Genomic DNA, 22818 nt, shown 5'->3' on the forward strand with positions numbered 1-22818 from the left:
CCATTGACACGCTGACGAAGTCTGACAATGAAGAGGACCTGGATGTGGAACTTCGCAAGACTTCTGCTGACACTACTATGCCATGTCGGTACCTTACCAATTCAATACAGAAAAACTCAGGAAGAATTGGCGTTCACCTGTATGGATTTTTTGATACCAATCATGTTGCTGTTCAGAACGTGAATGGTCATGTTTGCCACTTCTTCTCTTGCGCAGCACAACAACGTAGATGAGCATCGGAGGTGTCGCCGTCTCCAGGACTCGAAAATACTATACGACCCGCAGGTCTGTGAAAAAACCGCGGTATACTGCAAACACCGTTCACACCCGTAGAATTGGCGGGTCGGTGTACACTCGTACTGTAGCGGGTACGGTGTGTGCGGGTACGGGTGCGGTGGCCGCGTGCAATCCTAATAACTGTTTGAGTTGTGCCATAGCCTCGGATGCGTGCCACATCTGCACTGTACTGCCTTCAAGCGACTCGCCTCCCCTGACACACCAACGCCTACAAGCGCTGCACTGGGACTAGGCACAGGAGGAGGCAGAGTCTCAGCTTTGCCTGCTGCGACTATAGGATTGGTCGTGCTCTGGAGAGCGGAACAACCGCCCGGGAAACTCCCTGTATCATTTTCTTAGATCAGCGCTCTTTGCATTAAATCTAGTTGACAATCGTGGATACTATCCCTTCCGCTGCAATCGGCGCCCCACAGAAGTCAGCGCCTTCACGAAACTCGTATTTCGACACAAAATTCTTAGCATAGATGTTCTCTCTCCTATCATTCCGAGGTTGAATGACCATGATTGAACCAAAATTGAGTGTGATAGTTGAAAACGCTGAAGTCACGCAGAAATGTCACTTGCCGATTTGTGCCGTGACGGATTTTCAAACTGCACACACCCACTTTGGAAGTGCTGACTGTGCTGGTCATGGGGCTGGTCCGCATTCGCGAGTGTGGCAGATTTCGAGAGATGGGACGGTCGAGGAAATCAGGGCGAGAATCAAAGAGTTTCTTGCTGACACCGAAAATCAGCACTTTGCTAATTATTAAACTTTCTGAACTCTTCCAGACGGGAAAAACACATTCGAAAAATTCAGCCACTGCCGCATGCCCTACAATGCAGATAGTCCATTCGGCGGTCCCATTACACCATCATCGCACTTACATAGACAACCTCAGCGTACATGTTCTCCCCCATCCACCTCAATCCCACAACTACAGAGTGCTAACAATGGTCACCCTTGTACTTAGAGTAATAGACACATCTCATCGATGCATCACTCACGCTGAATACTAACTGACCCCGCGACTGCCGAGCTGACTTTGAAACTAGCCTATGTCACATGTCGTGACATTTGCGTCACCGCCGACTTCTGTGGGTGCCGATTGCGGTGGAAGGGATAGTATCCATGGCCCAGAGGTATACAATGTACAAACTGTACGAGCTTCTCTTGTGTTCTCCGAGTCGCCCACGTAATACACCTGCCAGCCAAGTAAGGAGGTAGGAGCTCCTGTGCATCAGCAGAAGTCCCTTTTACATAGCTGCCTGAGCCGCGGTTACGCACCAGTCCTATGTTGGCGAGTACCAACAATATATGAATCACAGAAAAAAAATACAGTAGTTTTCCCAATCAGTTTTCCAACAACACGATCAATCCGATAGCAGCAGCAACCAAAGCACAGACTCCGCTTCCTCCTACGCTTAGCCCCAGCGCAGCACTTGACCCAGTATTAGGCGTGGACGAGGGTGAAGTTGCAGTACCATTGGCAGAGGTCGACATCCCAGAGGAGGCGGACGACGCACCCGAAGGCAGTATAGTGGTCTCTGAGGTGGACGTAGGTGCCGATACTGATGTAAGTATCGACACGGACGTAGGTGAAGTACCGGCAACGGTAGAAGTTTTACTAGTAGCACGGGAAGAAGTTGAGTAAGTGCGGGATAGATCTTGATCAGGGAGGGTGCGTCCTTTGAGTGAATAGCCGTGATCGTAGCAAGAGATGTAGAGTTCTAGTATATATATTGATCAAGCGATTAACTCAGGCTCTGTGCTTTACTCATGTGAAGCTGTGCTCACGGTCTAGATTGGCTTGTGCCCGTGTATAATCTGTAGCATTCACTGCAGTGCCAACGCACAAGAGGCAGTTGTAGTAACTTGTTTCAAAGGACTGGGTGCAGCATGCAGTCATAGGGTATCCCTGGATGGAAGTTAGTACTAATCAACATTGGCAAGGCGAAGGATGCGGCTCACAGCGTTCTCTTCATTTTGGATAGGATCGCAAGTTGAGGTACACTGCGAAGGAACGGAGCTGCTTTGTCTTTCGTACAACGGACTCAACAGCGCCTGGAAAGACTGGGTCAGGTATGAAGCGCTTGGACGAGATGAGACAAGGGTAGCAGCCATTGATAAGGCTACGAGGCAGATTACAGCAGCACGCATCGTTGATTGTTGTTACAAGGTTGTTAAAGGGAGACCGAGGAGTGACCGGTGACCGGCGACCCTTGAGAGCAGATGGTGTATACGACGCCGGCAGACTTGGATGCTAGCGTCAGGCTGCAATCATGTGGGCATCATGCATCATGTACGGATATGGTCCACGTTCCCGGCATTCTAATCTGCTGGCAGATGCACCTGTTGAGAGAAGCGAAGAAGGTCACGATTTAGCATAGCCCTTGCTTTTGTAATGCTATCAATACAACCATTATAACTGCTCAGTGCTTGAGCCATAGCCTCGGATGCGTGCCACATCTGCACTGTACTGCCTTCAAGCGACTCGCCTCATCTGGAACAACAACGCTTACAAGCGCTGCACTGGGGCTAGACGCAGGAGGAGGCAGAATCTGAGCTGAGGATTGGTCGTGCCCTAGAGGAGCGGAACAACCGACCGGAAAAACCCCTGTATTGTTTTTCTTGGATTTTCTTAGATCAGCGCTCTCAACCATCTTTATTATTTAATTGATAATAGTATGGCCCAGAGGTATACAATGCACAAGCTTTACGAGAAGCTCTCTTGTGTTCTCCGAGTCGCCCACGTAACACACCTACCAGCCAAGGAGCTTCTGTGCATCAGCAGAAGTCACTTTTACATAGCCAATCTGTCCAAAAACTTCTCGAGTGACACCATAAGGCAAAGTAGTACTGTACAACTAGGCGGGACAACGTCACGGTTACATCAACTGTTTTACTTATTTTATATGATGCAAATAATATTTATGTGTGTGAGTATAGCTGCCTGAGCCCTGAGCCGCGGTTACGCACCAGTCCTATGTTGACGAGCACCAACAATATTTGAATCACAGAAAAATCATACAACAGTTCTTCCAATCAGCTATTCCGCAGCACGATCAATCCTATAGCAGCAGTAACCAAAGCCCACACTCCGCTTCCTCCTGCCCTTGCTAGCCCCAGCGCAGCACCTGAGGTTGCAGGCGTGGACGTGGACGAAGTCGCAGTGCTGCTGGCAGAGGTCAACTTCCCAGAGGAGGCGGGCGAAGTACTTGAAGGCAGTATAGTGGTCTGTAAGATGGTAGGTACCGACACGGACGCAGGTGAAGTACCGGCAACGGTAGAAGTTCCAGCACGGGAAGAAGTTGAGAGAGTGCGGGATGGGTTTTGACCAGGGAAAGTGAGCTCTTGGAGTGAATAGCCGTAATCGACGCAAGCGACGTAGAGTTCTAGTGTATATATTGGTCAGGAAATTGATTCAGATGTGTGTGAAGCTGAACTTACGGTCTAGATCGGTTTGTGCCTGTGTGTAATCTGTAGTATTATATGCAGTGCCAGCGCATAAGAGGCAGTTGTAGTAGGTCGTTTCAAAGGACTGGGTGCAGCATGCGGTGATAGGCCATCCCTGGATGAAAGTTAGCACTAATCAACACGGGCAAGGCGAGGGATGCCGCTCACGATGCTCGATTCACTTTGTACAGGGTCGCAGGTTGAGGTGCACTGTGAAGGAATGGAGCTGCTTTGTCTTTTGTACGACAGACTCGACAGCTCCCGGAAAGACTGGGTCAGGTAAGAAGCGCCTGGACGAGATGAGGCAAGGGTAGCAGCTATTGATAGGACTACGAGGCAGATCACAGAGGCATGCATTGTTGACTGTTGGTACAAGGTCGTTAAAGGGAGCCCGAGGAGTGACTGGTGACCCTTGAGAGCAGGTGGTGTATACGACGTCGGCAGACTTGGATGCTAGCGTCAGGCTGCAATCATGCTTGCATCATGTGCGTATATGGTCCACGTTCCCGGCATTCTAATCGGCTGGCAGATAACCCATTGATAGAAGCAAAGAAGGTCCGATTTTAACAGCATAGCCTTTTCTTTTGTGATGTTACCATAGCTACCTGAGTTATGCCTTAACCCAGATGCATGCCACAGGCGCTTTCTACCTCTTTACTGAGCAAGGCGTACGTGGGCGAGAACCAGCAGTTCACGGAGAACACGAGCAACTCGCACAGTTTGTACATCGTATACCGCCTGTAGATATCCGCGATTGTCAACTAGATAGTAAGGATGTTTGAGTGCTGATCAAATAAAATCAAAGAAAAATGACACAGGAGTTTTCCCAATCGATTGTTTCGTTTAGAGCACGACCAATCCCATAGCAGCAGCCAAATCCCAGTCTCCACCTCCTCCTATGCCTGACCCTAGCGCAGCGCTTGTAGGCGTTGAAGTCGCTGTTATTGAAGGCACTGGTACAGTGCTCGCAGAAGTAGGTGTGAATGCAGAACCAACAAGCAAAGAAGTTGAAAGGGTGCGGGACGGGTTTTGACCGGAGAGAGTAAGTTCTTGGAGTGTATACGTATATCCATGATCCTGGTAAGAGAGTCCTGGCATGCAGATCAGGCAATTGACTCTGATATGCTTTATGCGAAGCTGAGCTTACGGTCTAGATTAACTTATGCTTGTGTATAACCTGTAGCATTCAGCGCAGTGCCAACACACACAAGACAGTTGCAGTAGCTTATTTCAAAGGGCTCAGCGCAGCATACGATTATAGGACATTCCTAGACGAGAGTTAGTACTAATCAACACGGGAAAAGCGAGGGATGCAACTCACAGTATGGTTTATAGTATCGCAGATCGAGGCACACTGCGAAGGAACATACCCGCTGCTTTGTCTTTTGTACTATGCAGTCAACAAAACCCGAAAAGACCGAGTTGGATAAGAGGCGCTTGGACAAGTATAGCAGCCACCGATAAGACTACGAGGCAGATTGTACAGGCACGCCTATCATTGATTGTCGTTGCAAGGTCGTTACAAGGAGACCGAGGAGTGGTCCTTGAGAGCAGACGTCCGAGAGCACAGTATATAAGTGTAAATGATGGCTGTATTGGAAATTCAGGGTGCAATCATCATGACCACACATCATGAGCAAATAGAAGTAGTAAAACTAAGGTCAAGATGATGGCACTGAGAATAGATACTTGGCCTGCAATTTGGTGTCCAATAGAATCCTGCGTCTCGTCACATCTAGAAGGCAACACCGGCGAGAAAATGATATAACGGGTTCATGGATCCATGATTGGACAATACTTTTTTCTGTGAATATCATGAAGGTCTCCGAGATGAAATACAAAGTGCTTACTTGGTGGTAGCAGACAATCATCGAGTCAATCAAATTCAAGTTCAGCCTGCAATAGCCGGAACAATACCGGTCATGTCCGTTAAGGTAGTCAGTCATCCAACTCTCAAGTCATCTCAGCAGCTGACGGTGCAGTCACAGCTGCATGTCTCTACATCAGCCAAGCTTCTTTCCGACAACTGCACTAGTATGTTTTAATCCTTGACTTTCCATTTATCTCCGCTTAACGGTCGTAGGACCATGCAGCAGCAGGCCTCGGAGCAGGCGTCGTCGCCGTCCTATGCATGCACCCTCTTGATCTTCTCAAAGTCAAGCTACAGGTAGCTACAAAAAGCCCGCAGGGTGGAATTGGAAAAGCAATATGGAACTCTTTGCGTGACATACATGCAAGTGAAGGGTGGAAAGGACTGTACCGAGGCGTAGGACCAAATATTGCGGGAAACGCGTCGAGTTGGGGGCTCTACTTTCTTTTGTGAGTAACATTTCATCAGTTTCGAAATTTCTTTGCAGGGTACTGATATGCTCTCAGCTACAACATGTTGAAGAAGCGTGCATCCGGAGATGACCTAAATTATAGGATGTCCCCCGGAGCATACCTACTTTGTTCCGCTCAAGCGAGTTCGCCCTTCCATTCCCTTTTGTTTTTATGATGGTCTCTCAACTTGGATTTTATTAGGCGCTGTTACAGCTATAATGACCAACCCCATATGGGTTGTGAAAGTGCGTATGTTTACGACGCGTGCCGATTCACCGACGTCATATCGTAGCCTCTCAGGTACGCTCGCCTTCTTGTCTCCGGTTTGGTTTGTTAAATATACCGCGTCATACCAGACGGCATTGCTTCAATATGGAGGCAAGAGGGTTTTTCTGGCCTATGGAAAGGGACTAGTTTGGCTTTGATTGGTGTGGGCAACGGCGCGGCGCAGTTCATGGCATACGAAGAGATGAAACGATGGGGTTTCGAACAAAAACGAAAACGGTTTGCAAAGGCCGGAAAGGTGATGGGGCCGGAGGACGATAAGCTCGTGAGTTCATCACCCTTTTCTTTGCCTGACGTTAAAGACATTGGCCAGTCAAACACGTCTTACACACTAATGTCTGGTGCTAGCAAGCTCTGGGCTCTTGCACTTACTTATCCATATCAAGTCATTCGTTCTCGAATACAGGTGAGACGATTCTTGTTCAATACATCACATCTTCATCCCGTTTTTAGAACAATGCCACTGCTCACTTATACCCTGACATACCGACCACCATCAAACGCACTTGGCAAGGCGAAGGGATTCGTGGGTTCTATCGTGGGATGGGAACCAACCTCGTACGCGTTCTTCCTGGAACTTGCGTTACTTTTGTTGTATATGAGAACCTTGCATGGTTGTTACGGACATCTGCGACGCGAAGGGAAGCAAAAAGACGAGACATGACTACCGGGGAGGATTGAATCCACAAAATTATCTTAGCTAATAAACGGCGCGTCACCTCGCTATTAGAAAAAGTAACTTCCTCCAGAGTCATTTTTCATCTCCAGAATCGCAGCTTTCACCATCCCATGGAAGAGGACGACCTGAGGAAGAATTCGTTTTGACTAAATATTGAGATTTCGATTTTGTTGCAGTAATCACTTTGGCCGTCCAACGCTTCCTAAGTTGAGATAAACCTCCAAGGAACCGTCCATGAGCGGTGAATGGCGCCCTGCTAACTTGAATTGACATTTGAATTCAACAAGATGGGATCACTCGCCCTTCTCAAGTTGCGCTTGTCTGACATCGTATAGAAAAAGGAGGCCCAAGTATCATGCCACTGTGGCCTTTGCTGCGAACATCATCCGATGTTTAGATTCACTACCAGTATTTGTATTGTCATTCATGAGATAGAGTACACACTTCGCATGACAATCATATACTGTACGTGAATCGAGCGCATCACACTACCACCCCAGACCTGCATGAATGATAGTAGTCAGCATACGGAACAACTTGTTCACACAAAAAAAGAAGTCGGTCAAAATAACTATAACTGCAATAGAGGTCTCGGCATAGAACGTCTCTCCCTCGCCCATTTGCACCTCTCCTCAAAACGAGGGGAAGCACAGAGCAAAAGACTGACTGGATGCTTCTGCATCCCTATGCTCCCGTGATATAAGATTCATCCTACCGGGTGACTTGGATAAAAATGACACCCACGTAGTAAAGGCGCACAATATTGACAGATCACTGGCAGTAACAGTTACACAAGTTGGCATACATCTGTGAAAGCAGGAAGCAATGATCAGCGATACAGCTTAACATCAATCAACAAAGATATGAGAAGCATCGATCAAATAACTATAACCTCACGTATCACTGCGCAGAAGCGCCCACTCCTGCACCTGTATATGCAGGCAGCCTCAATACGAGCCCACCTGCTAGGCGATGAAGGGACTGGATTGTAAGTCCCTGCGCTCGTGGAAGGTAGGGTATCATCATGTCGATGCCCTCTTCACATGAAACAAATCCAGGCAAAAAAAAGCCTACTCACCAGTATCGATTCGATCGGTGCATGAGAGATCAAATGAGATCAACCAGAAAAAAATCGTTAAAAGGCGAGTATATTTGTTCTTGTTGTGCAAAGACTTTAACATTCAATAGGGACAAACAACCGCTAGCTCAGATTGAAAGCATTTACCGATTTAGAATCTAGACGCTGACTCGGAAACAACATTGAGGCCTAGGTGAGCGTTTGGGTGCTTCCGTGCATGATATCTCAGCACTAATAAGTTTTATGGCACATAGGTGTCATGTTCACTTCTGCTGTATTTCAGACATTGACACTCTCGTGTCACCGAATACTACCTCCATGTCACAAGGTTGAAGTGCTCAAGTCTCTCTGGTCTTCAAATTTCTCCTTTGTGCGGACGTATGCCTCGGCTGGTCCAGCACGCCGTACTGGCGATGATAAAATACCCTTTCGGGTCGTCCGCCTCGTCCATCCGGAAACGGGCAAACTCGAACCCCCTACTCGTCTATCTGACGTTCTCGAATCTGTGGACCTGAAGGCTTTTCGAGTGGAGTTGGTCACGGAAGAGCCAGAACCTATCGTAAAGATTGTGGACAGACGCGACTCGTACCAGAAGTGGAAGGAGCAGAAGAAGGCGTTCAGGAAGGGCGTGAAGGCGGGAGAGCAGAAGGAGATACAGATCACTTGGGGCGTCGATAATGGAGATTTGAAGCACAAGATCACAAAAGCACGTCTGGAGCTGGAGAAGGGATACCGAGTGGATATCGTTATTGCACCGAGGAAAGGTCAGAAATTGCCCAAGCCCGATGAAATGGCAGCTCGCGCATCGGAGATCGCGTCAATGCTACTAGACATTGCAAAGGAGTGGAAAACACGCGACGTTCAGAAAACTACTACTGTCATGTCGTTCCAAAAAACGCCGTCATGACAAGGAAATGCATAGTTCCTAGTTGTGGGCAGATAGATATTATACACATTTATCGTACTTTTCCTCCACTCTCTAACTTTCGTCTCCATCTGTGCTTCCACCAATACCTCCTACCAAGCGCCCTCCATATCGTCCGCCGAACAGGTAGACCGCGCGTCTTCAGTGTCCGTAGTGCGTGCGGTCGGAAAGGAGACCTACGCAACTTTGGGAATGCAAATGGCTGCTCATTAAGCTCAGGCCGATGTCGATACTCCTCGAAGCCATAAGGCCACTGCCCGACGAAAAAGCGTCTGAAGCCTGAAGGAACTTTGAATCCAAGAGCATGCATTTCCTTCACAATTCTCGCTAGGAAGGGATTCCAGTTTCTGGGCCTCACGCCTAACCTAGAGAACTGGACGTTTCCAAGGGTGACCTTGCGTCGCCAGTGCGCAGGGTTAGTACGGCTTGACCGCTGGAAAGTCCTAGGTTGCCGACCGAACATATCAAGGGCAGCATTGAAGAAACGTGCGTCTGGGCGAGGAGGATCGAGAGTAGCTTTATCCACATTCTGCAGTTCAGACCAGCAATTCCATACAGCCATTCCAGCATGACACATGATTCGATACAGCGTTGCACCCATGAGTAACGCAAGAGTGCGACGGGATCTGTGTTTGCGAGCAGCCGCATTTTGAGCAAGTACATAACTCGCCCAACCTCGCACAATATTACCACCGATCTTGGGAGCCCAGTCATCTGTCGGCCTGGAGGTGTAGCGCAGCTCAAGACCGCGTCGCGCTTCAGCGCCATAACATTGCAGCATTATCGTATACGCTTGAATGGGCAAGCACCAAGGCTTCATAGGGTTGCCATCAGTTCCAATAACACCCGTCAAGCTTGCACGCTCGGCTTGCTTTGCAAGCAACCACACGCGCTCCGCGAGCCCTGTTTTCCCAGCCTTGCTAAGAGCATTGAGGACAGCGATGAAAAACCACGGTCCGAGGGAGATAGCGCGCACGAGACGCATCTGGCGGTTTTGCATCCGTATAAGAGCCAGTTGTTCGTCCGTAACAGAGCCCCACGATGGGTGATCAATGATGGACAGCTCGGGGAGAACATGGAAAAGGATGTCGGCGACGACGACGGGGTTCCCTGTGGCTGTGAGATGTTGGATGTAGCTCGTGAGCGTGAACGCGTTGGCCTTAAGTGGTTTCTCCAAGGCTGGTAGTCCAGCCTTCTGATGTTCCAAGGTGACAGCCCACTTGGACTCTGCTCTGTTTACATCCGGCCGATTAGGAGCGACTACCAATGATGGTGGCGGCTGTACTATAATAGCATGTCGATTGTTCTCCGTGAGCCCACGTAGTCGTTCGAGGGCGGACTCAGTCAGGTCGTTCCGCCTCAACAATGAACCGGACCTGATAATCACGTTGTATGTTGTGATGTCTGGCCTTAGAGGTGGATTGCGCTTGTGTTCCATGTGATATAGCAGTCTTTTTGCAAGAGAAATGGATTGTCGATGGCGCAATGCATAGTGTAGGAGGGCGTTGTAGGACTCAAGGTTAAGCGGAGGCATGATGCCAAATTGTTCTGGGCGGGCGCCTTTGGACGAACTTGAGAGGTCGCTTGCCAGTCGCAGAATAACACGATGGGTATACTCGTAAGGTTGTACCCAGGCTCCCTTGCCGAACTCTGTAACCCATACTTTGTCTGGATCTTTGGGTACTGAATAAAGGGTGCGCATTACAGAGGATACATCCGTGTAAGGAAGTGACCGTGCATCAAGAAGGCTGGCAATATTACAGAGCGCTTGAAGAGCTGCTTCACGTCGTGGCCGATTAGATTCCTCTGCTGGATCAAGCATGATTTCTTTCTGCGCCTTGGAGAGTATTATCTTCAGCATGCGTTTTGAAGGAGGCCTGCCGTGTAGTGATCCATGTCCATGATGAGTTGGAAGCGCCTGAGTCCATGCTGCCTCCTGTTCTCGTACTTGGGTGGCTGCTCGCTTCATCTCCCAGTCTTTGACCAGCAGTACGAACAGCAGCGACGCGACGATAATTTCGCCCTGAACGAGACAAATATTGATCATGAACTGGTAGGTATTCTCATAACAGCGTTGTCGATGCTGTCGTGCATGGAGAAGAAGCTTAAGAGCGAGACGCGTGCCTTGGTCTTCGACCTGCTTCGGTTTGATACACAATGGGTCTCGCTGTGAGGGTCTTCGAGCCTGTAAGAATTTGCCATCGTTGGCTCGTTCCGTTTGACACTGGATAACTGCGTGCAGTGTGGAAGCACGGATATGAATTCCGTCTTGCATGAGCTGCTCTGCAAGTCGACGTGCTCTCAACGACATGCGTTGGCGTACGAAATGGTGCAATAAACAATGGGCAGACAGAGCTGGTGAGACGGGTTGACCAAAGTCGATAGGTTTGTAGTCAAGCTTTGGTATGAGTAACCCCCCGCCCTTATCAGCAGAAGGCTGCGGAGAAAGGTTGGAACGGCGCAGAGAGTTGACTATGAACGACGCGTCGGTAATAGCACCATTCGCGCAAGACATTCGGACGGCACGGGCTGCGGCAAGGGATATTTCGGAAGCTGTTGCAGGCGAAGGTGGGGACGCAGGGTCACCAGCCTCCTGGGTATCATTATAGGAGGAGCGCGGAAGTAGATGTGCTTGCGGTGGAGAAAAATATTTGCAAGAAAGTGAAAATGGTCTATGCAGGGGTGAATATGGTCGATAAGGTTGAACAACCTTTGACGGGGGACGAATGCAAGAGGTCAATCCTCTCACAGGGAGGGCCGCATGGCTGGTATGAGGTCGAATGCTATAGGCGGCTTGTGACCAAATCCATTGCATGTGTCTCTCATGCCTACCAGCATATTTAAGTCAGACATCCTATGCACATGATGCTTCAACACTCACCAGCTTGCCCAAAGGCAGTGGTCTCGATTGGCTAAGTAATTTCAGATTAATCCGTGGCCTTTTCGCAAAAATTTGGCTGAGTCTTGCGGCCAACGTTGTTGGTACTCAGCGTCACCTTGATGTTCCTCGTCGTAGAAGGTTTTGAAGGTTATAACCAAGAAAGGCAACGTCCGATTCACGTGACAATTGCACTACTTGGGAAATTTGGAAGAAATAAAATTCGAAGGTCAGCGTCTAACTTACCAGACGGCGACGTCCAAAGAATCGCAGAACAGTTGCTAATTTTTGGCTGAAACATGAGCTTCGATAGACCACACTACGACAGACCTCATCGTGGGGGCGGAAATCGTCGACGCTACAAAGGTGAGGCATGTTGCGCATGAACAAACAACTTGAACCAATATGTGCCAGACGATTATGATGCGCACGACAGGCGAAGGGAATCCTTCGAATCCCCTGAGCAGATACTCAAGAATACAATTATAAAACTGGGAGAAGTGGTAAGTCCAATCTCGTACCAAATGTTGTTTTCACTGACGCTCATGAATGGTTGTTTCAGGACCCCATCCAAGAACTACCGCGACTAGCGAAACAAATCCGTGAACAGGTGCCGCTCTCGGTGTCAGTTATATCTGAGGGCATTCGGATAGCGTGAATTCATTATTTCTTCCTTCTCGAATTTTGCTAACGACGACTCAGTGTGACTGAACAGCCGTACAAAATTCCCTACTATGCAGCCCTTCTCCGCCTCTTGCACGATCCAACTGAAGGTGAAAATGCCGAATCTTCCACAAGCTCGTCTCTTGGCAAACAGGTCCTGGAAGATTTTTGGAAGGGCTTCCAGGGGTATCTAGACAAGCTTGCATGGAGAGATGTTCGACAATGTGTGAGCGCTGTTTCCGGACCTCAGAGTGTACTATCCCCTCATTAGTGATGCACAGATTCACTTCTTTGCGCACTTGACGGTGGCTCAAGTCATTTCCATCGAATCCATGTCTGCACTCCTCCAGTCGTTCGCTGCTGTCCTCGATGAGTTTGGTGTTTCCTACGGACGCGGCAGAAACGCAGCTCTCTGTGCTATTGAGGGTCTGATAATCGTGCGCCATTTTCTTTGTAATATGTCGAGCATTCCAGTAACTCTTTCGCAGAGCGGTGCTGTAATGGCAAAGAGTTCATCTTCCAACACTACTGAGATAATCAAGACCGTCCAAAATTATAATGATTCTATCTACTCACCCAAGCTACTTGTCCAGCCCGCAATGAGTTTGTTTACAGAATCCAGGTCTTTGGAGCACGCTGATGAGGTTCGCTTTTTCATTGCATATCAGAGTGTAACTAATCTGGTGTGAAGGTCCTTGATACGGGACTGGTCGTGCTGAAATCTCTTGACTCCTCTGAATTTGTAGAAGCATCTGAAAGCTTTCCGCAGCCCTATCTCGACTTCCCGGATTTAGATCCCACAGTGTCCGCCCCTTTCGAGTTGCCTGCAATACTGGTACCGCCTGAAGTCATTGAACTTGATGGGCTGGCTACAGATGCTGGCGAAGACGCCCAGGTCAAGAAAGAAGACTGGCCACAGTATTTCTTCCACCTGTTCGACAACGATGTGTGTATTCCTTTTCCCAGGACTAATAATGTGTTCACATGCATGACTTTAGACGACCCCCGACTCTGCCACGCCCGCTGGATTCCTAGTACGATCCCAAATCCTTGATACGATTGACATATTCGAAGTCAATCGCAAAGAATGCGCCCGTCTCCTCCTCGAGTATCCAAAATGGTGTGTTCCTGGTACATTTAAGCCGAAACCTGGCGCTCCTGAGCCTGAATTCGAATCTGGGAAGAATTGGCAGCTGGAGAGCACTGTCATAGAAGTAAAGCCCAGTTCGCCCCTGTTTCCGTATCCGTCTTGTCTGACCTACTCCATTAGACCGTCTTAGGCTCTCTTTACCTCCTCCCGGAATCGACGCATAAGACAGTCTACCACATTGCCCTGATTACCGAACTATGCAAGCTCTCGCCATCAACTGTCGGCCCCGCCGTTGGAAAGTCAATACGCAGGTTGTACACTGCTCTTGGGGACGGGTTTGATGTGGAAAACGCCCGACGTTTTGCAGAGTGGTTCGCGGTACACATGAGCAATTTCGGTTTCCAATGGGTTTGGAAAGAATGGTCAACGCTTTGCAAATCATCCTGCATGAGCCGAATGCTGAAATGTTCTCGCAGGTTGCCCGACTTGGAGCTGTCAGAGCAGCACCCTAAACGCACCTTCATACGTCGAGCACTGGAGTTCGAAATACGGTTGTCGTACCATGACCGAGTATTGAAGACTTTGCCGGAGCCCATGCAAAGCGACACGAGCGTCATTTCTGATCAGACTCCAGGACCGGCCTTTGAATACGAGGACCCAAGTATGCCCCTTTACTCCGTGTATCCTTGTCACTAACGTTCGTCTATAGCTCATCCGCACTATGATACTGCCCAATCAATCCTTTCTCTTCTGCGTGGACGCTCCAAAGCCAACGAAGTGTTGTCGCACATCGAGTCGCTGAAGACCACTCTCGAGTCCTCAGGTACTCACATACACGTAGACAACACTATTCGGTCGATTTCGATTCATTGCCTGCTTTCTATTGGCTCACGGTCCTTCTCACATCTCCTCAATGCAATTGAGCGCTACCTGCCGCTTCTCCGAGGGCTCGCCGGCACCGATGCAGAGTCTAAACAAGATATTCTCAGTGCTGTCGCGTCATTTTGGCGCCTGAATCGACAGATGGTGAATATTGTGTTTGACAAACTTATGCAGTACCAGATTGTCGACCCCACAGACGTGGTTGGTTGGACGTTTGAGAATGTTGGAGGGGATGCGCATCTCGGTGGAACGCAACCGATGAGCCTGAGCGCATTTGAATGGGACTTGTTGAGAGGCGCGTTGGACAAGGCGAATGGGAGAGTCATGGTAGCGAGGAGGAAGGTCGCCGCACTGAGAAAGGAGCACGATGATAGCGTTGCGCGGGTAAAGGCGAGTGTTGGTGCAGACGTTGGATCCATCGAGATGGATGCCGATGTGAAGCCTTTCAAGCAAGGTGCTCTTCAGCAAGCTATCATGCTTGCTCTGTGCTGACCAGATCGTCTCAGATGACTCCGCCTCAGAGAACCCCCAGTTGACGGTGGCACTCAAGGCATTCGCCAGCCTCACCCGCGAGCAAAAAGGAGCTTTGGCACGAACAATCGAAGGCTTTGTGTCGTGCTTGGCGCCATCCCCATCTGCAGGGCGCCAAAATCCTCATGCTGAGACAGTGATCACAGAGCAAGCTTGGCAAACACGAGTTGCATGGACCGCAGACGAATGGAACACATGGGAGACGTGGGGTTGGTACCGACACTTTTGCAGAACGGCAAGTATTTCTGAAAGACTGATGTTCATAGACTGACAATGATATTTGACACAGTACTCTCCCTACTTGCGAAACTATCAAGAGACGTTGGGCACAGTCGGGTTTGCCAAGATTGAAGGTTCGACGAGTTCTGCTGCTAAGCTGATGAAGAAAACTTGGGGTATGGCGACTGGTCAAGAATCATAATGGATTTCGGTCCTTTGGTGTTGTTGTACATACGTGCACACATGTATACAAGGTCGTTGTTGCTATCGTAAGAAAGGTCTGATTTCTTCATCGTAGCCGCACTAGGTCGCGTCAGTCCCCAACTCCCCGTGGACTAGCACGGTGCGTAAAACTTGCGTAGTAGGGCACGATGGCAATATCCTGCGATAGAATTGAACAGTGCACAGAGGCAGCACCTCAAGAAATGGCTTTGACATCTCGTCACACGTGACAGCAACGTTGTATGATTTTATGCATGTCTCGAGCGCTTTGAGTTGGAGTCAGAACGGGAGTCGAAGGATGGAGGGCCTAGCAATAAAGCAGTCATAATTTACATAGCTAAATCCTTTTACTTGATGAACTTCGCCATGAATTTTCTGCGTTCGAGACGGTCAGAGGCGGCGCAGCAATAAGATATATTGGACGCACTTGTGGAATTCTGTTCGTAGCAGGTCATTGACGAACTGGCCAGATTTGTCTTTCTGATTCGCCGCTTGGTTCTTAAATATCAAGTCTGAAACGAACAATGTTAGTAAAAGACAAATGGTAAAGGAACCAGGGGCTCACCATCATCCCATCTCCGTTTCACGGAAAATGTCCCAGGTACAGTTGTATTTATGCCAGGTGACTGGCCTAATGCTGCAGCAAGATTAAGAAGAGGATTCGAGGTAGCTATCTCGGCTTCTCGTGCCACCGCAGCACTCGCGTTCTGTTCACGCTCTTGCCGGGCTTTCTCTTCTGCCCGCTCTTTCTTAATCTTCTCCAACTCACGCATCAGCTCGGCGGTCTCATCTTCCTCATCCGACTCTTCTTCGCTGTAATTTTCTTTGTCAAGGAGTAGCACCAATGAAGTCCAAGGAGGGATGCTCACCTTTCCTCGTCCTGCTCTTCCCCGTTCTCCTGCCCTCTGGACTCGGCACCTTCCTCCTTCTCCTCATCATCGTCGTCGTCCTTGTCCAGCTCCAAAGCTTCCTCCAATAGTTTCCTCCTCTTATTAGCCTCATCCCCCGCTGCCTCCGTCGCGTTTCCATTTGTGAGTGGTAGTGGTGGCTTCCCCTCAGCTTTTCGCTTCTTGTTCCGTGCTTCTTCCTCCGCTGCTAGTAGCTCCGTGCGTAAGTCTCTCCGTGCGACATCCCCAACGGACGTTTGTCCAGCTTGCCTATCATATCGTAAGCTCCACAACTTGAAGACGGTAAACATGGATACTAGTACTTACCGGAATTTGAGCTTTGTGTGTGCAGCCATATCTCGGACAGAGAACTGGCGAGAGCCGCCTTTAACATCGCGAGCTTGGGCAGGATCCCATGTCGGTCTATGTGCTGTAGACATTGTAGCGAAAGTCGACGGAGTATGCTAAGTAGCTTCAACTTAGCTGTATGCAATTCAGTATCGGCGGGTCGGCACGAATTCTAAACTCAGCCTTTAGTTCCGACAACCGTGATCTCACTCGCCGAGTTTCTGCCGACTGCTCTATCATCGTTCTAATTTGTATTTCTATCTCTACTTATGTAGAATGCTCGTGCGCAACCTCCAAGCAGTTTCGGTTTATTGACACCACCAACATAAACAGATCTGTCTGCTCTGTCGTCTGGTTTTTCAATGCCTGTTTCAGACGCAGAGGATGAAGAGGTCCATCAGGATGTCAATGGATTAGCCATGCATGGCCTCGCAGACGCGCCTGACATCTATATAGGTTACCTTCCATCATTTCGCGCACACTTGCGAGACACCAAAGCCCACCTCGCTGGGTCTATCCCCTTATATGACACCCCCGATCCCGATCCCTCAACCCAGTCTACGCCCCCTCCACATAGTACTAAGCAAGATGACGTTCCTTCTTCTCCTGAACAAGTCGAAGAGAGCTCTGAAATACCACTACGCAAATCAAAACCAACGATCTGGAGTTCCTCACTCTCTTCTTGGTCCCAATCAGAGGTAGACGCATTCTTTCACGCGTTGTCGGTCCACTCTCGCTGGCGGCCAGACTTGATCGCAGAGGCTGTAAAGACCAAAGGCGAGATCGAAATTGTAGAGTTCCTCATTACTCTGGATTCGTGTGCGCGTTCTTGTGCCACCGGGACCGGTGACATCATGTCGACTGCCCCTGCTGCGATCGAAGTGTCGGATGAGTGGATAGTCGCAGAAGAGGCCATGGCTGCCGCTCTGACCATCGAAGAGGATCACGGTGAACTTCAGCAACTGGAGGCGCTAAGGAGAAAGAGGGTAAGGGACGCAAAGGCGGACATGATCCCGAGAGGAAAACGGAGGCGAGTCACGGTCGAAGTTGGCACAGATGAACCCATGGTATGTGAGGATTCGGAGATGGATGATTTCGAGAGCGACTTGATGAGCGTTGAGGTCGTCAAGGGAAAGGCTCGCTTCGAAAAATGGCACGCGCGTAAGATCGCTGCTTGGGAACGAGACGATCTGTTTAAGAAGCTCGACGACGTGCATTTGCAAGTCTTGGATATAATGCTGCGCGAGGATGAAGAGGCACGGAAGGGGAAGAGTCTAAACCATGAAGGGAGTGCTGATGTGATCTCGCAGGACTTGGACACCGGAATGGACACGGGAGTACTCTCCCCCACGTCTCGCCGACGCCATACAAAGCGACTTTACATGCGGCGAAAGCGTGCGCAGCTCCGAGGCGAAGATGTGGTACCAGTGACCGTCGCAAGAATGAAGCCTGGGAGGAAGGGAAAAGAAAAGGCAGCTCAAGTGGTGGAAGAGACCAAGAAAGAGGAAGTGTCTCCCTCCGGGAAAGAAATTGGGAATAGGGATGCAATGACTCCAGAGCTTACTTATCCTGATTCCCAATCCGATGACGATGACGTTGGGATGCGAGAAAGGTGACCACCAAGAGGCATATTAACGTGGGTGGGAAAAAGCGATACCAGAAAATCAGGTCCGATTTTGAAGATGCTAGGATCAATGCATTCTACCTCAATGAATATGGTATGGATCTCTTTCATCTCGGGCGCTTGGGAAAGCTCATGGGGTATGTCTTGATCGCGAATCTCATTGTCGTTTTCTCATTCGTTGTGGTACAGGATATACAAATCGCTCGAGCAATACCCAGAGGATGATGTTGGCACCAACTTCATCTCCCCAGAGTTAATACGGTACCTTCAAGCATCTGTGGTTGCGTTTACGACGGATGTCATGCATCGTGCAACCGTGTGGAAGGAACAGGCTAATGAACTCAAGGGCCAGAAAAAAGTTTGGAAGGGCGCGCTGCACCAGGTAAATAATGTTCCATTCCTGCATCCCAGCCAACTTACCTCTGTCCTCGTATCTGCCAGATAAATCAACAGGCTGTCGAGCATGCCTTAAAGACAATCGGTGTGAGGACTTTGAGTCAGCAAGAGCACTTTTCAAAACTCCTTGATCAGTACGATTTATCTCCGGACAAACGGAAGCGCAAGCCAAAATCTAGCACCCCCGGAGATGTGGAGGATGAGCGAGCGCGCACTGCCGGACATTCTCCTGACGCCGAAAGTTACGACATTGCACTCTCGCCTCATCGTGCAATATACACGCCTACATTTCTCGCTCCCGCCTCATTTAATGTCGGTATTATGGACACTTTCTTCCCGGGTTACGATGGACAGCTTCCATCGAAAACCCTGATCGATGAGGATTTACGCTATGCGATGGAGGGATCGTTACTCTCGAATGAGACAGATGAGGAGGCTCTAGAAGATGAGTTGATAGAGGACGAGATGTTGGATCAGGTTGATATGGAAACTAGTAAGAAATCGAGGAGCAGCTATGGACCGAAGTCGAAAGAGAAGAGGGAGATGATGCAAGCGTGACGTCGGAGCAATGATATTTGAATGTGGATAATAGTCTCTAGCTACCCCATCACTTTATAATTGATTAATAGTTATGGTACATGTTGCCATTACAGATATATATCGAGCATTGGCGATTTGGAGATGATAGGTGCGTTCGAGGAGCTGTTGGCTAGGGAGAAGCATTCTGATTTAGAATACATACGATATACAATGTTTGTCGAACTTTATTAGACACTGTTCCGTTGTAGGAGCTACTTCTGTTGAACACTGCTCGATAGTAGATTTCATGCATAATTGCATAGGAATGGAGTCGGGTCTCATCATTCATGTACATGACTGTAGTCTGAATCTCACATAACCGGCCATTCAGATGACAAGTATCATGCGGAGTTATTAGACAGCACTATCGCCTGATCATAACGAAGAACAATTGAATGACTACATGGTATAGTTAACTTGAATATTGGTATAGCCTATATATAAGAAGATCCTCGTTAAAGCTCATCTAGTGATACGATGCCCCCGCTAATCTTTCTTCTCCTTCGGGTCTTTCGACTTGCTTCCAGTCGAATACCCGATAGTCCCAATAAATACCAATCCCGCGCCGGCCCACATCTCCGTGTTTCCCTGTCCTCCATAGAATGCGACGCTCAGCAATAACGAGATGGCCTTGCGCACAGTAAGAATGAGGGTCACGGTCAGTGAAGATACACGCCCAGTGAGCCTGTTGACTCCTACGACACACACGAGCTGCGTGCACGTGTTCAAGAGGAGGTAGACAAATATAGAGGGCACGATGAGGCCTGCCTCGTATGGTGCAAGAGGCCCTGACTGCGGTAGGGAAAGGAAAACAGGCGGACTAGAACTCATGCGTGTGAGCTCCATGGATATGTTATCTTTGGAGAAGTAGAACAAAGGGAGAGCGAGAGAGTGGAGGTAGAACATATGTTCCTGCCATGAAGATTGTTCTGCGGGGTCGGAAGCAGCTTCAGCTTGAGCGGGTGTGACGTATCGTGCAAAGACCCAGTCTTGGATGAGTCCCAGGAAACCTGAGAGGACGAGGGCAAGGCCAAGGATAGAGATTCCCATTGCGTAGAGTGAGACGTCAGGTGTGCCTACTTCGGCAGCACGAGATTTGGGTTTTGAAGCAGAGAGCGTGGTTATTATGATGCCAGCTGTGACGACGAGGACAGAAGCCACTTGTCGTACGGTATATCTTTCTCTGGAATGAGCAACACGTTGGAAATGCTGTAACGGAACACCAACCGTTCTTCGTGAAGATCCATCCCAGTATCATGTTTATGATCATACCACCGCTGCGAAACACGATGTGCACGGTCATAGGGATGTGGTATGCAAAAGCAGCATTGTTTAGAGTCGACAGTACAAAGAACAATGCGACCTGGACGAAATAAGGTAGCAGAGGTACCTTTCGGTTCTTCAGCCGAGGAATCCATCTTTTGCGCGGTGTTGTAGGAGCAGACGCAGTGCCATTTGGTCCATTTGCTGCACGTTTAGATTCTGGAGGGTCGTTGAATGTAAATTGTTTGGGTAGTCCATATAATGAAACAATGAGGAACTGGAAAAAGGTGATCAGGACGCCTGCGTTCGGGTATCGAGATGTGATGTGCTCTAGGGTGATGGCATTACTGAGCCACGTTCCCGAATCAGTGTCAGAATGAGATCTAGTTCAAGTTCACTCGCCTGCAGCAGCCTCCGAATACCAATGAAAGAGTGGTGATCCAGTCTGACAATGACAGCATGAGGAAAGCAGGAAACGCGGTGCTAGCAGTGCACGCGGTCTGCGGATGTCACTTTTTGATCCGCAACTCTCAAGGACCGTCCACTCTCAGTACAGTCGAATATTCAGCTGAGTCTCTGGCAAAGGATGTCTTGACTGTCAGACTCACAGTGTAAGACCACGTCTAACATTTTTTTATTAGCATGTTGAGGTTGACAATCGCACCATAACGATAAAAATTCAAAACTGGCAAGACTGCTCAATTTTGCAACTGCTCAGTCTGGCGGTCTCGTTCATAATTATCATCAAGTTTATAAAGGTCAGGGTCTTGAATATGATCTTCCTCTGCTTCGTGCTCTGCTCCACTCACTGCCCGCGCTAACGTCTTCGTCGCTGGTTCCGGCGGTATTACCACATTGATTTTAGTCTCGTGATCTCGGCGCGTGTCGCGCTGTTTGTTTGTCACAGGTATTCACGCCAGATTCCACACCTCATAAGCTCGCCCCGCGGGAATTTTACTCCTTGTCTTTTCTTTTCTTTGCTTCATTTGCCCGCCGCTGGGCACAACACAACAATCTCTATTACGTCCACTCCCTTCAGAAATGTCCTTAGACCGCCGTCACCCAGCGTCCCTCCTGCCAAGGTCCCTTCATAATCCATACCTTGTAGAACTTATGCGTAGGCCTGTCTCAATGGAGATGATCTCTTACATCGCTCATCAGGCGTCGCGAGCCATCATGATCAACGAGCAACTCCCTGTTCCCAGCGCCCTCCCAACACCCCCTACGACGCCAATCAAGGCCCCCTTCTCCGAGACACAGGACATCGCCCCTCCCGCCCCAGTGGCGCCGAAACTGCCGAGTCTTGTGAGCTTTATCATTCGCTTGGTGAACAGGTCGAACGTTCAGGTGCCCACGCTACTCACCACCCTCATTTACTTGCACCGCGTGCGTGTCAAGGTGCCCGCCATGACCAAGGGTATGTAGCATGAATATCTTCCGTCCAATTTCTGATCACATTTCCTCTAGGCCGGCCATGCACCCGACACCGCGTCTTCCTGGCGACGCTGATCGTAGCAGCCAAGTACCTCAATGACTCATCTCCCAAAAACACACATTGGGCGACATACGCTGAACACTTTGACCTCCCAGAGGTGAACCTCATGGAGGAACAGCTTCTCTATATACTGGGCTACGACCTCCGCTTCGACGAACATGAAGCATGCATCCACTTTGCGCCTTTCATGCCCACGCGTATTATCTGCCCGCTCACTCCCCAGCAGCAGGAAACCCGTGCGGCAGCGGTTGAGCGAGTTTCCAAAGCAGGAAAAGCTCGCGCCCAGGCACAGCTACCAACTCCACCTAGTGAAGTTCCTCCTCCACCTCCTATTGGGTCCTCTATTGTGTCCACAGTCCGCGGGATTGCAAGGCGTCTCTCGAGTAGCCGTCTTGGAGGTAACCAGAGCCGTTCTTCTTGCATCGTATCACCGATATCGAGTGTGCATAGCTGCGATAGCTCGAGTGCAACTGATTCCGAGATGGAGTCGTTAATAGAGGACTCTGGGTCTTCGTCTGATTCGGTTAGTAGCGTTTCCGACGATGAGCAAGAGGAGAAGCCAGACGTCGTGAGGAAACCGTTTGTCTTGGGTGGTATCCCGCCTCAGGCGCACAGAGAAGGACGAAAGGTATCCGAAGCAGGCTCAGTCCGATCTATAGCGACCGTCCGAGCAGGCGACTCTCCTTCTCCTCACAACTCGCCCGCGCCTTTGGAGATAT

General features: G+C 49.4%; 10 protein-coding genes across 10 annotated transcripts; 5 read left to right on the forward strand and 5 right to left on the reverse strand.

Moving 5' to 3' along the window:
* Nucleotides 1-1440: 1440 nt before the first annotated feature.
* Nucleotides 1441-2700, reverse strand: BJ212DRAFT_559872 (uncharacterized protein). The gene is made up of 3 exons (XM_041343519.1): nt 2249-2700; nt 2075-2195; nt 1441-2007 (listed from the first exon to the last, which is right to left on the reverse strand). The coding sequence occupies exons 1-3, from the start codon at nt 2435-2437 to the stop codon at nt 1631-1633; spliced, it is 687 nt and encodes a 228-aa protein (XP_041189849.1). The 5' UTR covers nt 2438-2700; the 3' UTR covers nt 1441-1630.
* A 622-nt stretch (nt 2701-3322) lies between these two features.
* BJ212DRAFT_1483854 (uncharacterized protein) lies at nt 3323-4090 on the reverse strand (the record flags this gene model as incomplete). The annotated part of the gene is made up of 3 exons (XM_041340690.1): nt 3323-3672; nt 3728-3848; nt 3902-4090. The coding sequence occupies 3 exons, from the start codon at nt 4088-4090 to the stop codon at nt 3323-3325; spliced, it is 660 nt and encodes a 219-aa protein (XP_041189850.1).
* A 1635-nt stretch (nt 4091-5725) lies between these two features.
* Nucleotides 5726-7021, forward strand: BJ212DRAFT_1448491 (mitochondrial carrier domain-containing protein; the record flags this gene model as incomplete). Its single annotated transcript, XM_041338549.1, has 7 exons — nt 5726-5767; nt 5817-6052; nt 6110-6198; nt 6257-6355; nt 6412-6605; nt 6654-6746; nt 6794-7021. The coding sequence occupies 7 exons, from the start codon at nt 5726-5728 to the stop codon at nt 7019-7021; spliced, it is 981 nt and encodes a 326-aa protein (XP_041189851.1).
* Nucleotides 7022-8194: 1173 nt separating this feature from the next.
* Nucleotides 8195-9029, forward strand: BJ212DRAFT_559981 (uncharacterized protein). Its single transcript, XM_041343520.1, has 2 exons — nt 8195-8290; nt 8352-9029. Exon 2 carries the CDS (start codon nt 8357-8359, stop codon nt 9002-9004), a length of 648 nt encoding a protein of 215 aa, XP_041189852.1. The 5' UTR covers nt 8195-8290; nt 8352-8356; the 3' UTR covers nt 9005-9029.
* Nucleotides 9030-9053: 24 nt separating this feature from the next.
* On the reverse strand, nt 9054-12275 carry BJ212DRAFT_1448492 (uncharacterized protein; the record flags this gene model as incomplete). The annotated part of the gene is made up of 2 exons (XM_041338550.1): nt 9054-11615; nt 12147-12275. The coding sequence occupies 2 exons, from the start codon at nt 12273-12275 to the stop codon at nt 9054-9056; spliced, it is 2691 nt and encodes an 896-aa protein (XP_041189853.1).
* Nucleotides 12200-15487, forward strand: BJ212DRAFT_1448493 (cap binding protein 80-PB; the record flags this gene model as incomplete). The annotated part of the gene is made up of 13 exons (XM_041338551.1): nt 12200-12266; nt 12315-12403; nt 12463-12554; nt 12603-12789; nt 12845-13000; nt 13052-13207; nt 13255-13509; nt 13562-13777; nt 13834-14075; nt 14130-14314; nt 14363-14989; nt 15042-15301; nt 15356-15487. 13 exons carry the CDS (start codon nt 12200-12202, stop codon nt 15485-15487), a joined length of 2664 nt encoding a protein of 887 aa, XP_041189854.1.
* Nucleotides 15486-16900, reverse strand: BJ212DRAFT_1375507 (Pre-mRNA-splicing factor Cwf15/Cwc15). The gene is made up of 5 exons (XM_041336447.1): nt 16722-16900; nt 16377-16664; nt 16073-16320; nt 15935-16019; nt 15486-15882 (listed from the first exon to the last, which is right to left on the reverse strand). The coding sequence occupies exons 1-5, from the start codon at nt 16832-16834 to the stop codon at nt 15855-15857; spliced, it is 762 nt and encodes a 253-aa protein (XP_041189855.1). The 5' UTR covers nt 16835-16900; the 3' UTR covers nt 15486-15854.
* Nucleotides 16901-16946: 46 nt separating this feature from the next.
* Nucleotides 16947-19619, forward strand: BJ212DRAFT_1375510 (uncharacterized protein). Its single transcript, XM_041336448.1, has 6 exons — nt 16947-17998; nt 18053-18337; nt 18367-18503; nt 18556-18748; nt 18808-19239; nt 19269-19619. The coding sequence occupies exons 1-6, from the start codon at nt 17105-17107 to the stop codon at nt 19332-19334; spliced, it is 2007 nt and encodes a 668-aa protein (XP_041189856.1). The 5' UTR covers nt 16947-17104; the 3' UTR covers nt 19335-19619.
* Nucleotides 19620-19827: 208 nt separating this feature from the next.
* Nucleotides 19828-21065, reverse strand: BJ212DRAFT_1448495 (UAA transporter; the record flags this gene model as incomplete). Its single annotated transcript, XM_041338552.1, has 3 exons — nt 19828-20477; nt 20569-20951; nt 21007-21065. The coding sequence occupies 3 exons, from the start codon at nt 21063-21065 to the stop codon at nt 19828-19830; spliced, it is 1092 nt and encodes a 363-aa protein (XP_041189857.1).
* A 580-nt stretch (nt 21066-21645) lies between these two features.
* On the forward strand, nt 21646-22289 carry BJ212DRAFT_1278313 (uncharacterized protein; the record flags this gene model as incomplete). The annotated part of the gene is made up of 2 exons (XM_041331425.1): nt 21646-22021; nt 22072-22289. Coding segments are annotated over 2 exons (594 nt in total), but the record flags the coding sequence as incomplete, so codon positions are not given.
* Nucleotides 22290-22818: the final 529 nt, after the last annotated feature.

Source organism: Suillus subaureus (assembly GCF_016647635.1).
Source record: "Suillus subaureus strain MN1 chromosome Unknown BJ212scaffold_30, whole genome shotgun sequence".
Lineage (NCBI taxonomy): Eukaryota > Fungi > Basidiomycota > Agaricomycetes > Boletales > Suillaceae > Suillus > Suillus subaureus.

Excerpts from the sequence above, each read along its gene's own strand:
- BJ212DRAFT_559872 (XM_041343519.1), bottom strand. The coding sequence starts at position 2,437 with ATGCGTGCTGCTGTAATCTGCCTCGTAGCCTTATCAATGGCTGCTACC. Across the intron at positions 2,196-2,248 it reads TCCAAAATGAAGAGAACGCT|GGATACCCTATGACTGCATG; the intron begins GTGAGCCGCATC and ends ACTTCCATCCAG. Across the intron at positions 2,008-2,074 it reads GGCACAAGCCAATCTAGACC|AACTCTACATCTCTTGCTAC; the intron begins GTGAGCACAGCT and ends TATATATACTAG.
- BJ212DRAFT_559981 (XM_041343520.1), top strand. The coding sequence starts at position 8,357 with ATGTTCACTTCTGCTGTATTTCAGACATTGACACTCTCGTGTCACCGA.
- BJ212DRAFT_1375507 (XM_041336447.1), bottom strand. The coding sequence starts at position 16,834 with ATGTCTACAGCACATAGACCGACATGGGATCCTGCCCAAGCTCGCGAT. Across the intron at positions 16,665-16,721 it reads CACACAAAGCTCAAATTCCG|GCAAGCTGGACAAACGTCCG; the intron begins GTAAGTACTAGT and ends ACGATATGATAG. Across the intron at positions 16,321-16,376 it reads GAAGAGCAGGACGAGGAAAG|CGAAGAAGAGTCGGATGAGG; the intron begins GTGAGCATCCCT and ends AGAAAATTACAG.
- BJ212DRAFT_1375510 (XM_041336448.1), top strand. The coding sequence starts at position 17,105 with ATGCCTGTTTCAGACGCAGAGGATGAAGAGGTCCATCAGGATGTCAAT. Across the intron at positions 17,999-18,052 it reads TGCTGCGCGAGGATGAAGAG|GACTTGGACACCGGAATGGA; the intron begins GCACGGAAGGGG and ends GTGATCTCGCAG. Across the intron at positions 18,749-18,807 it reads GGAAGGGCGCGCTGCACCAG|ATAAATCAACAGGCTGTCGA; the intron begins GTAAATAATGTT and ends CGTATCTGCCAG.